Below are 20396 nucleotides of genomic sequence, written 5' to 3' on the forward strand. Positions count from 1 at the left end.
CAGTCCTCCTTAAGGCCAAGATGGAACCATCTGAGATTTGAATGTTCTCAGGACAGGGCTGGTCTGGACAAGGTTTCTCTGAGCTAGTTGCATGCGAATCCTTTCTATTGCCTGGGACATCAGCTGAGGAGCCGGAAACCTGGATGAAAACTACCCAGGGATTCACAGCACTGAGAGCGACAGACCTGGATAGAAGTGTCTTTGAAGACTATGCCATGGATCTATCCACATCAGCATCATCGAGGAAGAGGAAACAACTATAGTCTGGCCCTGGAGTTTCCCAGCATTGTCTCAGGAGGAACCTAATCTGACCGAGGTTTATTTTTTCCTTTTACTCTTTCTTTTTTAATTTAACTTTTTATTCTTTGTGAATTTCATATCATGTACCCCAATCCTACTCATCTCCCCATCCCTCCATACCTGACATCTGCCCTTGCTACCTCCTTCCCAAAAGGAAAATAAAATCTTGTTGTGGAAGCAGTAGTGTGTCACAGTGTGTCTCACAGTGCACCCTTTTGTCCACACTTCTTTACTTACAAATGTTCACTGTGTGAGTCATTGGTCTGATCTGAGGCTTCTGGCTTCTGCTACACCATCAATCCTGATCCTCACCGAGACTCCTCTCAGATGTCCTATTGTTGCCTTGTGTCGTGCAGAAACTGCAACTTTGGATCTGCAGGACTGGCCCCTTCATGTGCTCTAGCAGTTCATAGATGGGGTAGATGTTGGAGTGGGCCAACTTAGAGCCCTGGATCTGGGCCTGGGTGGTAGCTGAGCTGGTCAGCCTGTCAGCTTTCCTGCCTCCAGACCACCAGGGCATGATTTCCAGTACTGTTCTGGCTAGCTCACCCAATGCCACAGCCGGCAAGGGGCAGGGCCAGCTCTGCTACTCTCACGCCCTTGGGACCAGCTCACAACCCTCCTCCCCTGCTCCCACCATTACCAGTGTCAGCTCTACTATGCTGCCCAGGTGAGGTGCAGGGCCCACTTTCCCCATTGTTGCACTGGCTAAAGTTTTATCATCTGGACCCATTTGGAGTTAGTTAGTTAGTTTCTTTCTCTCTCTCTCTCTCTCTCTCTCTCTCTCTCTCTCTCTCCCCCCCCCCCCTCTTTCTTTCTTGGTTTTCTGAGACAAGGCTTCTCTATGTAGCCTTGACTGTCCTGGACACTCACTTTGTAGAACAGGCTGATCTTGAACTCAGAGATCAGATACCTGGCCCTGCCCCCTAAGTGCTGGAATTAAAGGTGTGCATCACCACCATCTGGTGGTTGGAGTTAGTCTCTATTGCCTGATTTGTATGATGGAGTGCTCAGTTTCATTTCTTCACAGCCAAGTTAGAGTTTTGGATGGGTAGATACATGGACCTGTGGACTCTTCTTCCTCAGGGAACTGTACAGTGTACCTGCATGATACCTAGCTCACCTAGATTCTGGCTGAAAGTCCATGGCACCTGTAGCAGCTAATGTTTCTGCACAGGTCCACCTCTGAGCTGTGCTCTATGGCCTCCCAGAGCCTCCATGAAATCAGTGCTTAACCAAGGACATCACCTGATTCTGTAGCCACACTTTAGGACTCACTCACTGGGGTTTCTCTCCTTATGGAGTTTCTCTCTTATTCTCTCCTAAACTTCTGATCCCTACACCACTCCTGAGTTCTACCTTCTGACACCTCCCTCCAGAAGGCTCTCCCTTTCTGTCATGAGTGTGTGCTCAGCATACACAAACCTAGGGTAGCCACTCAAAGGCAGAGAAAACCTGCAAATCTAAGAAGCACATGCTCATCAGTCATAATAAGCATTTTTGGAAATTCCTGTGTGCACATGTTGTGTGGCGAGGTGAGATCTGCTCAGAACTGACATTTAAATGATGGATCTTGCCCCTCTAGCATCCTGGGACTTCAACACCTCACTTTTGATTCCCAGGCATTCTGCTAGTCTGAACGCCACGGAACAACTTAGACAATCCAGAAACTTCTAGCAGTTACTTCCCCTTTTTTCTTTTTCCCTGCTTCTGTTCATTTCCCAGTGAGTCCAATGCTCATCTTTAAGACCCTCTGCAGAAGCAACTGCTTGACTCTCACTGACAGACCCCAAGTCTCCTCTATGGCTTCATGAGAACTCGAGGTCTGGTTCTTAAATTTCACTCAGAATGCATTTTGTCCCGCTCTGGATCAGTTTAAAGGACAGCCCAGCAGCACCTGACTCGAGGGTCCTGTGTATACTCTACTCCTCCCCATTCTGTCTGCACAGATGCTGTTCTTGTAAGCCACTGTGCTGAAATCTAAAATGGGCATTTGCCAAAAGGTTATTCTATACTGTGTGGAGGGCCCAGTGTTGTTAGCTGTTTGTGTGTCCCATTAGTTCTACTAGAAGAGGCTGTGCTAATCAAGTCCAGCTGTCAGACCAATTTCTCTGAGAGCCTAGCTAGTCAAGGGACTCTTAGAGGACACAAACCACCCTAGATCCTGACCAGTCAGCTAGTATAAGATGGGCAAGAGGTTCCATCTTCAACAGCCTCAGGTCTGAGTCTACCTGAAATGTCAGCTGTGTCTTTTCATTAATAGAAGAACTATCACAAAAGTGAGAACAACCTTCAAGACAAAAATAGTATAATTCTCATATACATATTAAACTTATATTTCTATAGAAATGTACAGAATATAAGTAACATATCAAAATAAATGTACAGCCACTTGTCTACCTTTCATACTTCAGTACAGACATGTACAAATAGAGACAAATATTGCTCAGTAAGTTGGAGCCTTCATTGTTATTCTATGTCTGTCTCTTCCATTAATGCTGCTTTGACTTGACTGTGGAGCAAACTATAGAAGTGTGTTGGAGGAGGGAATATGAGATGCAAAACTACTTGTCAACTCAAAACTCTGAGCACTCATATGTGGATAACGTCAGTGAAGACAGCAGACCAATGAGCTACATGAACATGTGCTATGGTATCCAGCAGAGACTGCTTCATAAAGTTAAAGACTAATGAGTTTATGGAAACCAAGTGATTATCACAGATTATTAATAAAGTCAGTACTTGTCTTTGCTAGGTATGACTCACTGTTCTTAGAGGCTGCATGAGTTTCAATGCATTAACAGTTCCTTTTTGTCATGTGACAGGCTTCTGCATGTAGCCATGGTCCCTAATACGTGCTGTGTACCCTAGACAGGCTCTGAACCCCACCCGACCCTCCTGCCCGTGCCTCCCAAGTACAAGCTTATAGCCAAGTGCCAACACACTTAGCTTATTCAAATTTTTACACATAAGGAAACAAAGGCACAAAGACACAGTGCTTCGCTCAAGAATGCATTGTAGGGTGCAGATAAAAGATTCTAATGCAAATAATTTAATTTCAGATGGCTTTGTAGGCTGTGACTCAGATTTCTATAAAAATGTCACTTTGAAAATATGGATTAGAAATACCTTTTGGATGACTTTTATGTAGCTTTTTTTTTTTTTTTAAAGGCTGAAATATTTCATTGGAGAAGAGTCTCAGATTTTATGAAACTCAGGAGTTATAAGATTCAAATAAGTTCAAAGATGTCCCTCCTATACACAGTTTACAGAAGTTGGAGGAAGGAGAGAGGGAGAGAGGGGGGAGAGAGAGGAAGAGGGAGAGTAGAAGAGTGGAGGGGGAGAAAGGAGAGAAAGAGAGGGAAGGAGGGAGGGAGAGCATCCATCTACATGCATGCTCTTCAGTACAGAGCTGCCTCAAAGCTGCAGAGTTGGGGCTCCAGTGCTAGAACCTGCAAGAGGAGTCTCTCACACCGTGGGTTTTCAGTGATGTAACTGCCCGGGCCACTCATGCTCCTATGAGCAATCTCACTAAAGTCACAGGATCACCAAGCTGGACTTGGATGGAATCCTCTCTTTGCTCTGTCACTGGCCTGTCTATCTGGGTAGAGAGAAAAACAATGGAACAGAAATAAAGACACTGGCTAGAAGACTTAAAGAATTCTTAGGTAGTTGGAGAAAAAGAATTTGAAATAGCCTTAAAGTAAAGGATGGATATTCTTGTCCTCAGTGACATTAAATAAATGTATATATATATATATATATATATATATAAACCCTCCAAATAGCAGACATTATTCTAACAATTTAAAGAGAAATGCTGAAATTCAGAGAGTAGAACTTAAGAATTTTCTTCCCCTGAGGTGAGAGTAAATCTTCATGGTACACTACCCTACCACAAGGAAGAAAGCAGCCCACCAGCTCTTTACAGAGACCGCAGGGCCAGCCTCACCTTTTCTTTTTGCTTATGATCATGTCCATGGTCTGCAGCAGTCGCCGTTCCAGGGCAAGGATGTCCGTGTCAGTCACGTTCCTGCAATGAGCAGGAAATTGGTGATGGGGCCCCACCCTTGGGCATCGGATAGCCATCTGGAGAAACATAAACTCCATACAGCTATTTTTTCTGTTGTCCTAGTACAGCAGAGGGGACCGTGCTTAGTCTTTCTTAGCTTTGATCTAGACACATTTAAAATATATGCTTATTGGCTAGAGCAGCAGCTTTCAATCTGTGGGTTGTGACCCCCTTTGGCAAATAAATGTCTATCTCCAAATATGTTTACATTACAGTTCAAAACAGAAGCAAAGTTACAGTTTTGAAGTAGCACTGAAAATACTTCTATGGTTGGGGTTACCACAAGATGAGGAGCTGTACTAAAGTTCTCAGCTTCAGGAAGGTGGAGAACCACTGGGCTAGAGAGAAGGCTTGGGGTTAAGAGTACTGGCCACTGCCGGAGAGGACCTGGCTTTCCAGGATCCACAGGGAGCTCACAAATGTCTCTAACTCCAGTTCTAGAGCATCTGACGTTTCTGTGGGTATTAGGCATATATCTAATGCAAATACATATATGTATACAAACATTCACAGACATAAAATTTAAGGAGATGCTTAAATTGGCACTGTCTCCTACTATTTCATGTCAAGGTGGAACCAATTTCCTGCAGTTGGGAGAAGTTCATACTGTTGTCCACTAGAAAGACGAATTTAAAGAGTGTATGCAAAGAGACATGAAACTTGCCACTTAAAAAATAAATGAGCCAGAGTTGGTAGCACATGCCAGTAATCCCAGTGTTCAGGAGGTTAAGGTAGGAGAATCTAAATTAAAATCAACTCGGGAAACTGCTGCGATGGTGTTTCCGAAGAAATAAAAACAGAAAATGACTTGTTAGAAAGGCTTCAGATACACACCATGGACACTGAGGAAGAAAGAATAAACAGCAGTCCTAGATCTAATACGGATATTAAAGACTCGAGACATACAAATTCTAGTAACAGTGAAAAAGAAAGGAGATAAAGTGCGTGTTACCTGAGGAAGTAGGACATGTATGTGTACGGGCAGTTGACAGCACCGAAGCCAGAGAGCAGAGCCATGAGCGTCACCCCAATCACGCCCACCCGGCTGATGAGCTGCTCTATGGACAGGATCCCTAAGAAATCAACGCACGTTAATAGCAGGCAATACACAGAGTGGCTTGTCTGTGCTATAGAAGAAACATTGCTTAAAATATCAACTGGTGTCTTACACAAGCCCATTACAACCTTTGCTTTAGATTGATTTATGTGATATGTATCCCCTGCATGTGTGCCTGGTACCTGTAGAGGTCAGAAGAGCTTGAATCCTCTGGAACTGGAGTTACGGATGGTTGTGAACCATCACATGGGTGCTGGGAACCAAACCTGGGTCCTCTACAAGAGCAACAAGTGCTTTTAATTCCCATCTCACCAGCCAACAAGCTTATTTTTAATTACTGGCAGGCTGCTGATCTTTGTCTTTATTATATGAAATGCTGAAAGAGATATTGCTATTTCCCTTTTAAGTAAATTAGCTATGCTACATATGTGTCCATTAAAATTATTTTTAATACCTGTACTGGCTGGCTTTATGTGTCAACTTGACACAAGCTGGAGTTATCACAGAGAAAGGAGCCTTCCTTGAGGAAATACCTGCATGAGATCCAGCTGCAAGGCATTTCCTCAACTAGTGATCAAGGGGGAAGGGCCCAGTTCATTGTGGGTGGTGCTATCCCTGGGCTGGTAGTTCGGGGTTCTATAAGAAAGGAAGCTGAGCAAGCCAGGGGAAGCAAGCCAGTAAGTAACATCCCTCCATGGCCTCTGCATCAGCTCCTGCTTCCTGACCTGCTTGAGTTCCAGTCCTGACTTCCTTTGATGATGAACAGCAATGTGTAAGTGCAAGATGAATAAACCCTTTCCTCCCCAACTTGCTTCTTGGTCATGATGTTTGCAGGAATAGAAACCCTGATTAAAACAATACTTTATTAATTAATTTATTTGTTTGCATGCATTCACATCACAGCACACATGTGCTTAGAGGACAACATGTGGGAGTCAGTGTTCTCCTTCTACTGTGTGGATCCCAGAGGTGGAACTCAGGTCATCAGGATTGGCAGCAGATGCCTTTGCCCACTGAGTCATCTCACTGAATAGCTACGTGCTTTTAAAAACTACATGTTTCCTCTGACCCAAATGAAGGAAGAATTTTCCTCCCCAAATCCAAGCTACCATGTGGAAGGGTGCTGGGAGGTGAGGCAGACAACAGATGCTGAGTCACTCAGCTCAATCCAATCTTTTTTAGCTGTCCTCCTGTTCTACCGGATCTGGGAAGCATAAAGCTCTTTCATTCCCAGATTTTCTTGAAACTACGACTTAGATGTTTCTAAGTTTTACCAACTGACATGCCTATGTGTGACGTGAACAGTGGCTATTGTGGGCAGCTGGGCAGAGGCTCTGCTCAGTGGGTAAGAGCACTTGCTGCTAGGCCTAACAGCCTGAGCTTGATCCCTGGGATCCACAGGGAGAGGGAGAGAATTGACTCTTAAAAGATGCCCTCTGACCTCCACATGAGTACCTTGGCATCTGCACACCCACCCACAAGTGTCAAGGGAGAAACAAGATAGGGCCTGTCAGGGAGACACGCTCTGGAAGAGAAGAGTGACAGCTAGTTCCACTCCTTCCTTTTCTGTATTCCTTGGTCATCCACTCTCACTATAATGCTCTGGCTTCCAACAGACCTAAAACAACAGGCCAGCTGACCGCTAATTGAAACCTCTAAAACTGGGAGCTAAAATAAATCTTTCTGCCTTTTAACTTATTAACTCTTGTTACAGTAACAGAGCTGACCAGCATTCAATATACCCTGTAATTCTTATGGACCAAACTAGCATTTGATACTCTTAGAAAGAAGGAACCATTTTGTTTCAAAATCAAATACTTCTGAGAGAAGTAACTTGCTCTATTTCCCACAATCAAAAGTTTAAAAAGCTATGATTTTTGAAATTAGAAAACTAAAGAACCCCTTTTCCCACTTCTGCTCTACGCACCGTGCTTTGGGCTGAGTATGGGGAATGGATCTCCCAGCTTCCAGAAGAAGTACATAAAAGTCAGCCACAGGAGACAGGAGAAGAGCACTCGCTGTTTGTGCACTGAGACAGGGAAGACAGGACTGTTAGGGATGACAGTTACTACAGTTTGCTTACTGCAGACATGAGTGTGTGTAATTAACACACGAGTGCTAGGACTACATAACTCTTGGCAAAAGCATTCTTACCACCATTAAAAACCCTTTTCAAGTGTAAATAAAACATTTCATATTTTAGTTAAGATTTCTTCTCTTATTCAGTTTTTAAAAATATTGTTTTCATTTATTCTTTGAACACTTCATATGATAGATTTTGATCATATTCTTTTTCCTCCCAGATCCTTCCCCATCCTTAGAAAAGTGTTGCTAAAATTACAGTGTGGGCCGAAGTCAAGGAGATGTTGTAGTAGAAACAGAAATAAATCTGGCAGGAGACAACCTACTCTTTCAGACAGAATTCACTGATGATTGCTTAAGTTGCTGTGGGGCCCCCAGATACTAGAATACAAACACAGAAAGGAAGCTCTCTATCACCCACTCCCACAGCATGCATCCCACTCTGCGTGCTGATGTAAGAAGGCACAATACTCACACAGTTGGATGTTACTCACGATAAAATAACCAATGTAGAAGGGCACCATGAAAACCAGGATGAGCAGAATCACACACAGGTTCATTTTCCAGTGAAAGTAACGGGAGCTAAAATGAACAAAGACAATTAATCAAAGACATTTGTGGGGAAGGCCAGTAACTCTCATTCTTTTAGTAATCATTTCAAAGGCTCTCTTGTTCCTGGAGCCTATGCTGAATATGACCCATCTAATCAGCCAACCAGGCTGTTACTGAGCTGGGGACCTTTAAGCTGAGCACTTCAGAGTCAGGCAAGAGAATCCTTCTGAGTTTGGGGCCAACCTGGTCTAAATAGTGAGTTTTAGGGCTACAAAGAAATACCCTGTCTTAAAATAATATGCACACATGTGGGCACGCACACACAAACACATATGCACATGCATGCATGCAAGCACCCACGCACCTATGGTGGCTCATGCTTATAATCCTAGTATTTAAGGAGAGGACATAGGACTTTGAACTCAAAGCCAGCTTAGGTGACATCATTGAAACCTTGTCTCGCAAAAAAAAAAAAAAAAAAAAAAAAAAGCAGCAAAACAAACTGTATATGAGTTTCTGAATAGTACATAATCACCTTGACCTGAGATTTTCATAAAAAAAAAAAAAAAAAAAAAAAAAAAAAAAAAAAAAAAAAGAATGTTAATGTTTCAGCCATGCTCACAGGCAATATGAATAGCATACACATACTTTAAATGTAACAATACCAACACCACCAGAATTAAAAGAAAGCTTAATCCTACACACGTATATTTCTGGACTTGGGAGGTAGAGTCATGAGGATCACAAGGACAGTCTTTGTCACATACCAAGCATGTGGCCATCCTGGGCTACATGACATCTTATCTCAAAACTGAACCAAAACAGGGCTTGTGAGATGGTTCAGTGTAAGGTCTCTTGCTGTCAAGCCTGATGGCATAAGTTTGATTCCTGGAACCCACATGATGGAAGGAGAGAGCTGACTTCTGAAAGTTGTTCTCTTACCTCCATTCATGCAGGGCCCTCTATGTGCCTTTCCCCAATAAATAAATAAATGTAATAAAAACTAAAATAAAAAAGAATCAAAGGAAAACAAATGTTAACAGTAATTCTGAGCAATAAGGACTCAGAAATTCTTTAATAGTTTGACCTTAACATCTGACATGCACAACTTTCACTAATATTTATAAAATACATTTTCTTTTTGTTAAATTTTATACAGGGCAAAGGGGCACATAGCTTTAATTTCAGTATCCAGGAGGTAGAGGCAGGTAGATCTCTCTGAGTTTGAGGTCAGCTTAGCCTAGTCTATATAAAAAGTCCCAAGCCAGCCAGGGCTACATAGTGAGACCCTATATCAAAAAGTAAATAAGTAAAAAGGAAATAAATTTTAAAATGTAGCACTTTTGCTTTTTGGAGAAACAATTTATCCACTTGAAGTGTATAATCCAATTTATTACCCAGATAATGAATTTCCCCAAAGAGTCATAGGATTCACTTAACAATGTCCTGAATGATGATATCCTTCCCAAAGAAACCTGTGCGGGTTACAGAGGGTTGTCCTTACTGCTTCTCATTATAGACGGCAGGCACCGTGAACAAAGAAAGAACCCGTAAGTAACCGTGAGCCTCCAGGGAGCCATTGTGTGTAGAGATGTGTTTGTTTGCTTCGGCAGCTTTTGCTCTCTGAATCAACCCAGTTAGAGTATCTAGAAGGCAAAGGAACTGCACAGAGCTTCAGCTGGCTTCCGGAACATGCTAGGAGGCAGTAGGTCTGATCTAGGATTACTTGTACTGACAATTAAAGGTCAATCACAGGCTAGAGGGATGCTCAGTGGCTATGAGCGCTTATTGCTCTCACAGAGAACCCCATTCTGTCTCCAGCACCCACACAGCAGCTCACAAATGTCTGTGACTCCAGTGCCACAGGATCTGATGCCCTCTTCTGACTAACGTGGTACCAGGCATACACATGGACACTTACAAGGCAAAACACACACATAAGAAAAGCTGATTACATGTTTTAGCTGGTCTTTTGAGCTGAAGATAAAGTGATATTCTCTTGAAAAAAAAAATCCAAACAATACTCTCTCTGCATTTGAATAGAATGCCATATACTTTACTTAGAGGCAAATCAAAGAAATACTTATATTCAGAACCAAGTTTCTCTTTTGAAAACTATTTTGAATCTATCTAGTAAAGGCAAGATAGACCACATGATCAAGGTCCACAGTTCTGTCCACAGCTGGACAAGCATGAAAAAATGGATGTTCAGCCTAAACAAATCCTGTCTGAAAAATGAACCTAAAGCAGAAACAGACTTGAGCAGCACTCGCTTCTGCGCTCTAAGCTACGGAATGTGAGAAGTGCGCCAAAGCACTGACTGCCCGGGATCGATCAGAGGCAACGCCCACAAGCAGCACACGTGTTCTGTCCACGACTGCCACTCACATCTATGGTCAGCAAACCAGGCCCCTGCACCCAGCCATTTTTACAAATGATGTTTCACTGGGACAGGACAGTGCCCATTGTTTACATACTACATGTGCCTGCTTCTGCTTTACAATGGCAGATCTGAGTGTGATGGTAGACACCCTATGGCTTACAAAACCTAAAATATTTGCTATCTTGTCCTTCATAGAAAAGTTTGCTAAATTCTATTCAGATTAGTAAGACATCCATGTTGTGATAGTGAGATTTAGCAAGTAGCATAAAAAAATATACTTGTCCATTCTCCATAGTTCATCCAAACAAGGTCTAGACTGATAAAAAACAACTCTGAATGTAAGGGAGTCATGGCCCAGGAGTTACTTTAAAAAGATATTTTAAAAAACACCCCTAGCTCAACCGGCTTGGCCATGTGTAAACTTAACCATGGGAGTTAAACAGAGGAACTGGCACTCAGTCTTCTCTAAGGGTTTTTTTTTTTTTTTTTTTTTCCCCCGAGACGGGGTTTCTCTGTGTAGCCCTGGATGTCCTGGAACTCACTCTGTAGACCAGGTTGGCCTCGAACTCAGAAATCTGCCTGCTTCTGCCTCCTAAGTGCTGGGATTAAAGGTGTGTGCCACCACTGCCTGGCTCTAAGGTTCTTAAACAGCTGAGAAATTTTGATTTTTTTTTTCAAGCAGTAGGCCAAGTTGGAGGCAGGACTAGAATTCAGTCTGACAGTCTGAGAATCAGAAAGCTAGGAGTGAAGCTCAGGGCCCAGGCTCCTGCAGCCTCAAGCTCAGTGGGTTCTGCAGAGCTAATGGTCAGGGCAGTTTCCCCCTGCAGACTCATGATCTTCACCAAACCTGTTACTATGTGGTCAGAGCCCATACTGTTTGTGATCACTGTAGCTCCTGAGACTGACTGACATCCACACAGTAGATATTTTTCACCATGAGGGATGTTTCTGAAAATATCTTTTTAAAGTAACATAATTACAGCGACCCCCTCTACTGTAAATGAAAAGCAGCACACTTCCAGGAAGGCTGTAGGACTTGAACTTACCTGCTGTTTAGAACTCCCAAGATTTCAAAGATGATAAGCTCAAACATGGTGCATGAAAATGCAAAGGTCACGGAGAAGATCACCTGCACCACATACTGACGCACCTGTTAAAAGCCACATGCAGAAGCTGGTCATGTCCTTGCTAGACATCCTTAACTGACAGTCTTCTGACAAGTCAGAAAACCTATGTTGACTTCTTGAGTCTCAGAAGAGGAACTTGGGTTAAATGATGGAAGTGGGCGGCACTTTCAAATCATGGCTGCCTCTTTCCAGAATCTTCTTGTGGTTGGGGAATTTAAAGCACAAGAGGATGAAATGGCAGGGCCATGCATAGCACTTAGATTCCCCATGTCAATGATAAAACAACCCAGACCTGCACGCATGCTTAACGGTAAAGGAGTTCTTCAGCACTGCAGAGCTCACGTCAGCTCTGGAACTTCCCTGAGATGCCTCACAGGACTGAGCAGAATAGAGTCTCTACAATTGTGGGCTCTTCCAGACAGCTTCCCAAACTCCTGGGGAGGTTTAATATACAACATCTTAGAAACACCCCAAAGTGTCCAGTAACTAAGTAGTGAAATTGTATTATAAAACGTCCAGTATAGGATAAGGTTCTTTTTTGAATCTAAGACCTTAAATAAGAACCAGACTAGCTTTAGATATTAACTTAAACTTGAACGCTGGCAACTATAGCTTAAAATCAAAACTTCTGAAGCACTGGAAATTAAACTTCCTCCTGCAATTGGTGAATGGTCCCAACATGAGTAAAGAATGGCTCTCCGTGCTCTTAGCCGTGTCATTTCTTTTTTTGCTTTTAAATCATCTAAACCAGTATGGCCTGGTGGCATGCACCTGTAACCCCATCACTTGGGAGGCTGTAGCAGGAGGACTTAGGGGTTAGCCTGTGCTATACAGCAAGTTCCAGACCAGCCTGAGTTACACAGCAAGATCCTATTTCAAAAATCCATGCTAGTAAGTTAGGAACAGAGAGAAATCAGTCTATTAGTGAAGCCTGGACACCATGTGTAGTTTCATGATTGCATACTCTTAACTGGCACACTTTGTTTTTTTGTTTTTGTTTTTGTTTTTTTTTTTATCCAGAATCATTTTTCTCGTTCCATTCTAAATGGTTTCTCCTCACCTCATAGTCCTTAAACAACTGGCGCATGAAGAAAAGCCACCCGAATCCAAAAAACAGTATCTAGGGCAGAAGAAAGACAAAATGTCAAGATACATCTTCTTTTGACAAATGCCTTATAGAAACTCTTTTATGATAAAATGTCTGCTAACTAGACAGCTATTTTTAGAGATTAAAAATGAGATCCACTTTTATCATTGTAAAAAGACGCTTACATGCTCTTAGAATTTTTAAATTATTGATTGTATAGAATGAATTTTAAGGCAGACAAAAAAATGGAAATACATATATTTTCCCATAATGCAATGAAACTGGCTTATTGTCATTTGTGGTTCCAAATAAATTTTAAAATAGTGTTTTAGTATTTTTATGAAGAATGAGATGGGGACTTTTGATTGGATGGCATGAATTTCTCAATAGCTTTCAGCAGAATTGCCATTTTCACACTGCTGATTCTACCAATCTGCGAGCCTTTCCATTTCCGGGTGTCTTTCTCAATCTCTTTCCTCAGAGACTTAAAGCTTTTGTTGCAGAGGTCAGAGGTCTTTTACTTCCTTGGTTACATTTATTCCTGGGCACCTTATTTTCTTTAAAGCTATTGTATTCACAATACAAGGGTATCTGTGACCTCTTCCTCAGTTTCTGTTGTTCATATACAGAAAGGTTATTGATTTGTACAAAAGTTAGTTCTATATCCTGCCACTTTGCTGAAATATTAATCATTTCTAGAGTTCTCTGGCAGACTTTCTGGGATCTCTTAAGTATAATATTTCATCTGCAGATAGAAAGTTTGACTTCTTCTTTTCTTAATTGTATCCCTTTAATTTTCTTCTCTTGCTGAATTGTTCCTGCTAATGCTTCTTGAATTATATTGAAAAAGAGTGGGATCATGGGAAGTTCTCACTCCTGATTTTAGTCGGATTGCTTCATGTTTTTCTACATTTAAAGTGAAGGGGAAAATTGGCAAAAATGGACTTTAGTTGGGAAGAGGTCAACACAGAAGGAGACGGAGGGAGGAGAAATAAACAGGATAAGGATGTTTGACAAAGCCCTAAGGAAACACTATCTGATATTACCTAATATTACATACAACACATATAAATGTATCCATCTACCCACCTATGCATCCATCCATGCACCCATCCATCCATCCATCTATCTATGTAAAACATAGTTATGTCACTTGGGCTAACAATGCTCCCTACAAGAACCATAGATCATTTTAACAAAAACCTAGCACCAGGCATGAGAAACCTCTTTTTGAGTTGTTGGTCAGGAAAGCCCAGAAGACTCCCAAAACAATACAGGCTATTGTTGTTACCCTTGGTAACCTCCCTCAGAGGTTGGAGGTAAATTTATATTACTGAAGAACTATGTACTTTGGACACAGGACTTGGAAGACTTGAGCTGGATCTGATCTGAAAGCGTCATCCCTGAGGGAACTTTTACAGTACCATAAGTACTATGAAAACTGCCAAGGGAGAAAAACAACCAACAGTCCTACCCAGCTGTGGTACCTATGAACCAAGACCTGGAAAGATATCTCTAAAGTCCAATAGCAGCACTTAGACTTGGTGCTAAGCAACAGCTGTCTGATTGGACTTGAGGCCCCCTCAAGAGGAGGGAAATCCAGCCTGGTATGGTAAACCCAGCCAACCACCTGGGGCTAGTGACTCACAGATCTTAGAGGAAACCCTGCCACCACCACTTTACTAGATCAATAAAATTAATTCCTAACTTCGGTCTAACAACTTATCGTTAAACTTACAGATCAGTGCAGCTCTCCTCCATCATAAAAGAAGCTTCTCTTTAAAGACGAAGGTCATCACAGAAAACCACACCTGGTCAAAATACAGACAGCACCCATACAGATGGGTGCCTGGCCCTGGTGGGTGCACTAGTATTTCATGTCTCTCTTTCAGTCAGCTTTCAGCTTCTCCATTTTCCTGCCTAATCTATAGAAAGCGGCTGCCATCTTGCTGTAATGACAAGATTAATGAATATTACATTTGACAGCTTCTACACAAACTGGCTTCAGAGACAAAGCCCATGGCGGCTGACAACATGGCTTTTTCAAAATTATCTACCTACCCTCTCTCTCTCCTTTCTCTTCTCTCCCTCTCCTTCCCTCCCCCCCCCCATCCTTCTTGTATTGTCTGGGATTCTGGGACTTTTATACATAAAATTCTTTGGTGCCCTTCCTAGTGACTGAAACAGGTCTGCACTAACTACCCCACTACTTGTGCCCTTCCTGCCAACCAAACATTTACTTAAGACACAACTTCTCTGATTCTGCAGAGACATGCTCTTTCATACTGAGATGTCTGTGGTCTTTAACATGAACTTCTCTCCAGCTCTCTCCTCTAATAGCTCCACAGGTCCTAATGCGCATTGCTCCCTCTGGAAGCCTTTCTCTAGCCCCCTGACTAAAGATAAGGCATTCTTTTTGTATAATCCCATTCGCCTTTCCCTCCTCAAGTCACTGATCACAGAGTTCTGGATGCCTAGTGAAATACAAGCTGTCAAGATAAGGACCATGTTTGGTTGGTTGCTCTTTGTAAATACTCCCTGTAAAAATGTCTGTAGCATTTCCGTGTGTGATGTTAGCCACTAGAAAATCCAAAGATGAGTGAGACAATCATCATCCCCAAAGAGCTTACAGTACAGTGGTGAAGACACTAAATAATACTGTAAAACATACAACGGAGGGAGACCAAATCCATTTCTATAGGGTTGCTAGGCTTTCTGGAGAGGGTATCTAAGATGCATTTTTCTACAGAGGTTCCAAAGTTTTTAATCTTTAAAATATCAAAAAGTGTTCTCTTAAAGAATGAGTAAGAGTCAGATGAGTAAAAGACAAAGGTGGTGGGGACAGGAGAATGGGGCTCTCGAGACAGCAAAGAAAATGAACAAAGGCAGATGGATAAGATATTGGTATACACTGGCAACTGCAGAGCAGGGCAGTCTAGAAGACAATGTTTATTAAGGAGAGTTTGAAAACAAGAATAACTAGGGAGGAGAAGCAGTAACCAGCTACCCAGAGCCTAGCACACCACCCAAGGAGTGTTAACTATTTTGGAAAAATGAAGGTTAATGAGGCCGGAAATGACACAGTGAGATTCGTTTCATATAACAACTATGGTGGCTTGTGGGGGCTATAGGAGGTCTTTGGAGGAACTCGCATGAAGATGACAAAACCCTGAGTTAACACTGGTACAGAAGAGGAGGCTACAGGGAACTATTTTAGAAGGTAAAATCAGCAGATGTCAAGGATGACAAGATCCAACAGAAATGGGACCTTAGGCAAGAGAAACAAACGGGAATTGTGTTTATATGATGAGATAGGGACTGGGAGAGAGAAGAGGACAGCTTTAATGTGTTATCAGGTGCTCCTGACTGGCAGCCATGAGGAAAGGTGTCAAGTTGGGCACTTAGGAATGGGAGAGGTATGTACGCTCAGATGCATAACTTAATGAAAACCAAAACCCCCAAACCAAACCAAACAACCAATTCAGATAAAAAGGATGGGATCTCAGACCAGAAATAAAAAGTTAGGATGATAATATAGATATGGAATGGGGACAGAGGGACAGATATATAGCTTTAATGAGTCCTCACATACTCCACAGACAAAGCCTGAAAGGACTTTTAAATCCCATGCACATCAACAAGTAATTGCAGTTGGTGTGGTTTATCCAAGCTAGCAGTGGGGCTGCCCAGGAAGCAAAGCAGGAAGATCCCCTGAACCCAGAAGTTTGAGGTCAGCTTTGGGCAACATAGTGAGACCCTGTCTTAAAAAAAGAAAAAAAAGAAAAAAAAAAAAGAAAAGAAAAGAAAAGAAAAGAAAGAAGTTGGAGTATTTATTATATCCAGGATAAATATGAACTCTTGCAAAGCTATAAAGGGAAAAAGCCACTTCAAAATCTTTTCAAATAGACTGGAACCTGCATGGCTTATTTTAAAAATGAATAGGCTTACAACTGTACAAAGCAGACCCTTGACCTTGGGCTCAGTGTACAGCAGGGACTTATGAGTGGACTCTGGAACTGATAAGACTTAACAGCTGAACTGATGCTCAACACAGGTAGGTGACAGTTGCTTTTATGGAATGACTTCAAGGTTGGAAGGTTAGATTAAAAAAAAAAGACAATAGTTGGCAGAACAGTTATCAAGAATTAACTGGGAAAGACACCTTTCTTGGAATTTACCCATGCTTCATTCATTAGCCAATACTTATTAGTGATTACTGTGTGCCAGGAGCTGGATAGGTTGGTAACTACTGCTCTCAAAGGGTGGATAACCTATGAAAGAGATAACAAGTAACTACAAGACAGTATGGCAGCCCATAAGCAACAGGAGTGAAAGGCATTATGGTGACATGAAGAGAAACACTGGTCTAACCTGGTCTGGAAGAAGTATTTGGATATCCAAGCTGAAATCTGAAGGCTGAACAGCAGTTGTTCAGGAGGAAGAGGGGAAGGTAGGAGTCGGAGGATCCCAGAAAAAGCCACTGTGGAAATCTAGAGGCATGATGGCATAGCCAGGTTAAGAAACTAAAAGTTTAGTCAGTCTATACAGTATAAAAAATGAAATGAGGACACAGTGAGCAAGACACAAGGCTAAAGAACTAAAAGTCCGGGTGCTAATGTAAGCAGCTGGGTAAGACATGGTAAGGACTTTGTGCTTTATCCTGTGGCATGGTGAGCAAAAATGTCAGAGGTAGTAAGTTTTATAAAATTTAATTTCATGTACTATTTGTGTGTACACACATCCCCTTGCAAGTAAAAGGCAGAGGACAACCTTTGGGAGTTGGTTCTCTCCTTCCATTATGAGCACCAAGAATCTGACTCAGGTTGTCAGGCTTGGGCAGCAAGCGCCTTTATCTGCTTAGTCACCTCACTGGCCTGAGGTGAGGCTTTGATATGAAGCCTCAGATTTCATTCCAAATAAACCTTTCAGTTCATACAGAACAGGAATAATGGTGTATGTGTTGCTTTCCAGCTAATCACATTTCCCGAGGGAGTTGCTTCTATTAAACCAAGACTTACTAGGTCTCGACTTTTTTGCCACCAACTGGGCCAGATGTTAGGGAATACAAGAGAGAGTAAGAAAGGTACTATCTTGGATTGCATGGGGAAGGAAAGTAAACAGACATGAGGAAGAGAGTGGCTGGAATGAAAGAGGCCACTTTGTTTAATGATAGGTGACAAGTTACCTCCCTGTGGTGACATTTTCACCTTATTAATACGTCAGTGATGATAAAGTAGCCACAAAACATATATGGATGGGGGACGTTTGACACAAAGGATTGTTTGGGTTTTAGATTTCAGCTCTTCGGTCACTTAAATTTAATATTTCATGTGGATATATTTGTCAAAGTTAAGGGTTATAAATTCAAGGCATAAAAGATTAGAAAGCCATATTCTTGGGTTAACTTTTGAATTATGTTCATGTTAATCTCAAAGGCAAAAGTGCATGGCAACTTTCTACTTACACTCTTATTTTTGTACTCTTAAAGGGGCTAGGAATGGACATTTATATTTTTTCTGTGGAAAAAAAAAACATTTAAAACTTAAATATTTATTTTTCTTGAATTGTTACTAAGGCTGAAAGCCACTCTGTGTCGTTATCAAGGACAACAGGGAGGTGTAGAGAGGTTTTAAGCAGAAGGCAAGGTGTCCAGAGTTTTGTGTATTTACACATTTAAAAACTATGCTGGCAACAAAAGCAGTCGAATGTACTTGAAAGGTATTAACTTTGAAAAAGAAAAAATAGTTAGGTAAAATGGATTGGCTTTTTCTTGTTTCATATATTTTTAAGTGTTGTTACCGACGTTTTCAAGAGGTGTGGGCAGTGCTCCGCAGGGGAAAGCTAATTTAGATGCAGCAGTACAAACCCTAAATCCAAGGATGTACCTTACTTATGTCCCTGAAGGGAACTGTTTCTTTCACTTGCCATTTGGATGCGATGTAGAGAAAAATCTTTTACTGGAAAGATGTGGGGTGAGAGCAATAATCAGAGGAAGCTTCTGCAGCTGCTCCTACTCAACCATTATTTAGTGAGTGCTTGCATTTGAAAGTGAGTACACCGCTATGCACATAAATATGTACATGATATCAACGGTATCATAAACACTTGGGGTGGGGTTGGGGGAAAACCCTGAAGAAACACGAATGATAAGAAAAGCAAAAGGCTCTCTAGACGAAGCTAGCGGGACTTGCCAGTGGTTTATACTCCCTCGGTTTTGTTTAATGCCAACTGTAGAATGGAGGTGGCCAAGTGAGAAGAAAAGAGGGTCTGACCACGACTCTCAAAGACTGAACAGCAAGCAGAGGATGAAGGATGAGGTGTCAGTGCACAAAGGAAAGCCCAGTCTTGGACCTCGCGGAGGCAAACACGTCGGCACCCAGATCCAGCAAAACCCATACCGGTTCCAGCACTCAGCTCTAGTTGGCATGCTGCGGCGGGCCTCCCGCTGGGAGGCAAGCTTCTCCAGGCTCCGTGATCCGCGGAAGCCTTGGGGGCGCTTTGGAAACCGACCCCCGCATGGCATCAGCTCAGCGCTGGGGCTAGCCAGGCCCTCCCCAGCGTCTGGGGACTTACGCTAGGTGAGTGACAGGGCCACACGTCAGCCCTCACCACCCGGGCTAGGGAGCAGGCTGAGCAAATCCGGGTTCTCCCAAGCCCGCGAGGGCGGGCGGCGGCTCACCTGGGAGGTGATCATGATGCTGGAGTCGATCAGGAAGCTCATGGCGAAGCCTCGGGAGGCCCATGCCCAGCTTTCTACACCTCAGAGAAGCCGCTTGTTAAGACCTGTCCACTTGCTGTGTTGTTGGTCGGCCTTCGCTCCAGCCATCCGCGCTGGGATGGCGCGTGCTTACGTCATCAAGATGCGCCCCGGCCAGCCAATCAGCGGTTGCATTCCCCTTTTCCACAGCAGGTGAGGGTGGGCAGGGCTGGAAGCAGCTGGGCAGACTTTAAAGCTCAAAGCAAACGTGTTTCTTTTTAGTAGGCAGAAGGAGGTGAGGAAAGGTAACATTTGCTTTAAGTAGCACTGCCATTAAATGTAATGATCATAGCTATAAATTCTGGGCTAAGAGTTGCACGAGGCCCTGAGTGACATCCCCAGCACTGCAAAAAGTCAAAATAAGTTAACCTAATGAGTTAGGCTTTAAAAGTCAAGCAATGTGTTGTAAATGTCACAGATTTTACTTGGTTTAAAAAGCAGTGTGACATCTATAAATGAAAGGATGGTGGACAAGAAGTTAAGAGTCTTCTCAAACATAGCTAAGTAAATTTCTGATAGGACATCAAAAGCACACCGCTTATAAGAGTGTGTGTTCATTGGACTCTAATGAGACCATCATTATAGTTTGGCGCTTTAGGGTGTGGAATATTAGGCCAAAGGACTGGAAGTTACATGAAGACAGATTTAAATTCAAAATAATAATTACGTAGGAGTCTGAAGGTGGGCTATGTTAGAAAGTAGTTTCCTCCTTCCCAACACAGTGTGTGGCTGTGGCTCAAATACAAAGTGAATTATAATTCTTTCTGTTAGATACTCAATTTATGAAGGCTTAACATACTACTGTGGGACTTACTCTTTTCCCACTGGAACCCTAGCTAGTCTTATTGTAAAGACTAGTTTGTGGTCTCCTTGTCCAGGAAGCTGGCTCTAGCTTGGCCAATAATCCTGGATGGAAGAGGCTGCAGTCAAGGCTTGGAAGAGTACAAATGTGTGTGTGTGTGTGTGTGTGTGTGTGTGT

At 42.5% G+C, this 20396-nt stretch overlaps 1 protein-coding gene across 3 annotated transcripts in view; it reads right to left on the minus strand.

Moving 5' to 3' along the window:
* Gpr89a (G protein-coupled receptor 89A) overlaps positions 1-19517 on the minus strand; it is a 37993-nt gene extending 18476 nt beyond the window's left edge. The window contains exons 1-8 of one of the 3 annotated variants that reach the window (XM_076932979.1): positions 19340-19500; positions 17032-17150; positions 12634-12693; positions 11493-11596; positions 7987-8093; positions 7357-7458; positions 5325-5445; positions 4253-4333 (exon numbers count right to left, since the gene is read on the minus strand). In XM_076932979.1, the coding sequence (XP_076789094.1) occupies positions 4253-4333; positions 5325-5445; positions 7357-7458; positions 7987-8093; positions 11493-11596; positions 12634-12660 (542 nt within the window). In that variant the 5' untranslated portion in view covers positions 12661-12693; positions 17032-17150; positions 19340-19500. Of the gene's footprint in view, positions 1-4252; positions 4334-5324; positions 5446-7356; positions 7459-7986; positions 8094-11492; positions 11597-12633; positions 12694-17031; positions 17151-19339 lie in introns of those variants that run through there. The other 2 variants (XM_034499770.2, XM_034499771.2) reach the window with 2 other exon arrangements.
* Positions 19518-20396: the final 879 nt, after the last annotated feature.

The sequence above is a fragment of the Arvicanthis niloticus genome, chromosome 4 (genome assembly GCF_011762505.2).
Source record: "Arvicanthis niloticus isolate mArvNil1 chromosome 4, mArvNil1.pat.X, whole genome shotgun sequence".
Classification (NCBI taxonomy): domain Eukaryota; kingdom Metazoa; phylum Chordata; class Mammalia; order Rodentia; family Muridae; genus Arvicanthis; species Arvicanthis niloticus.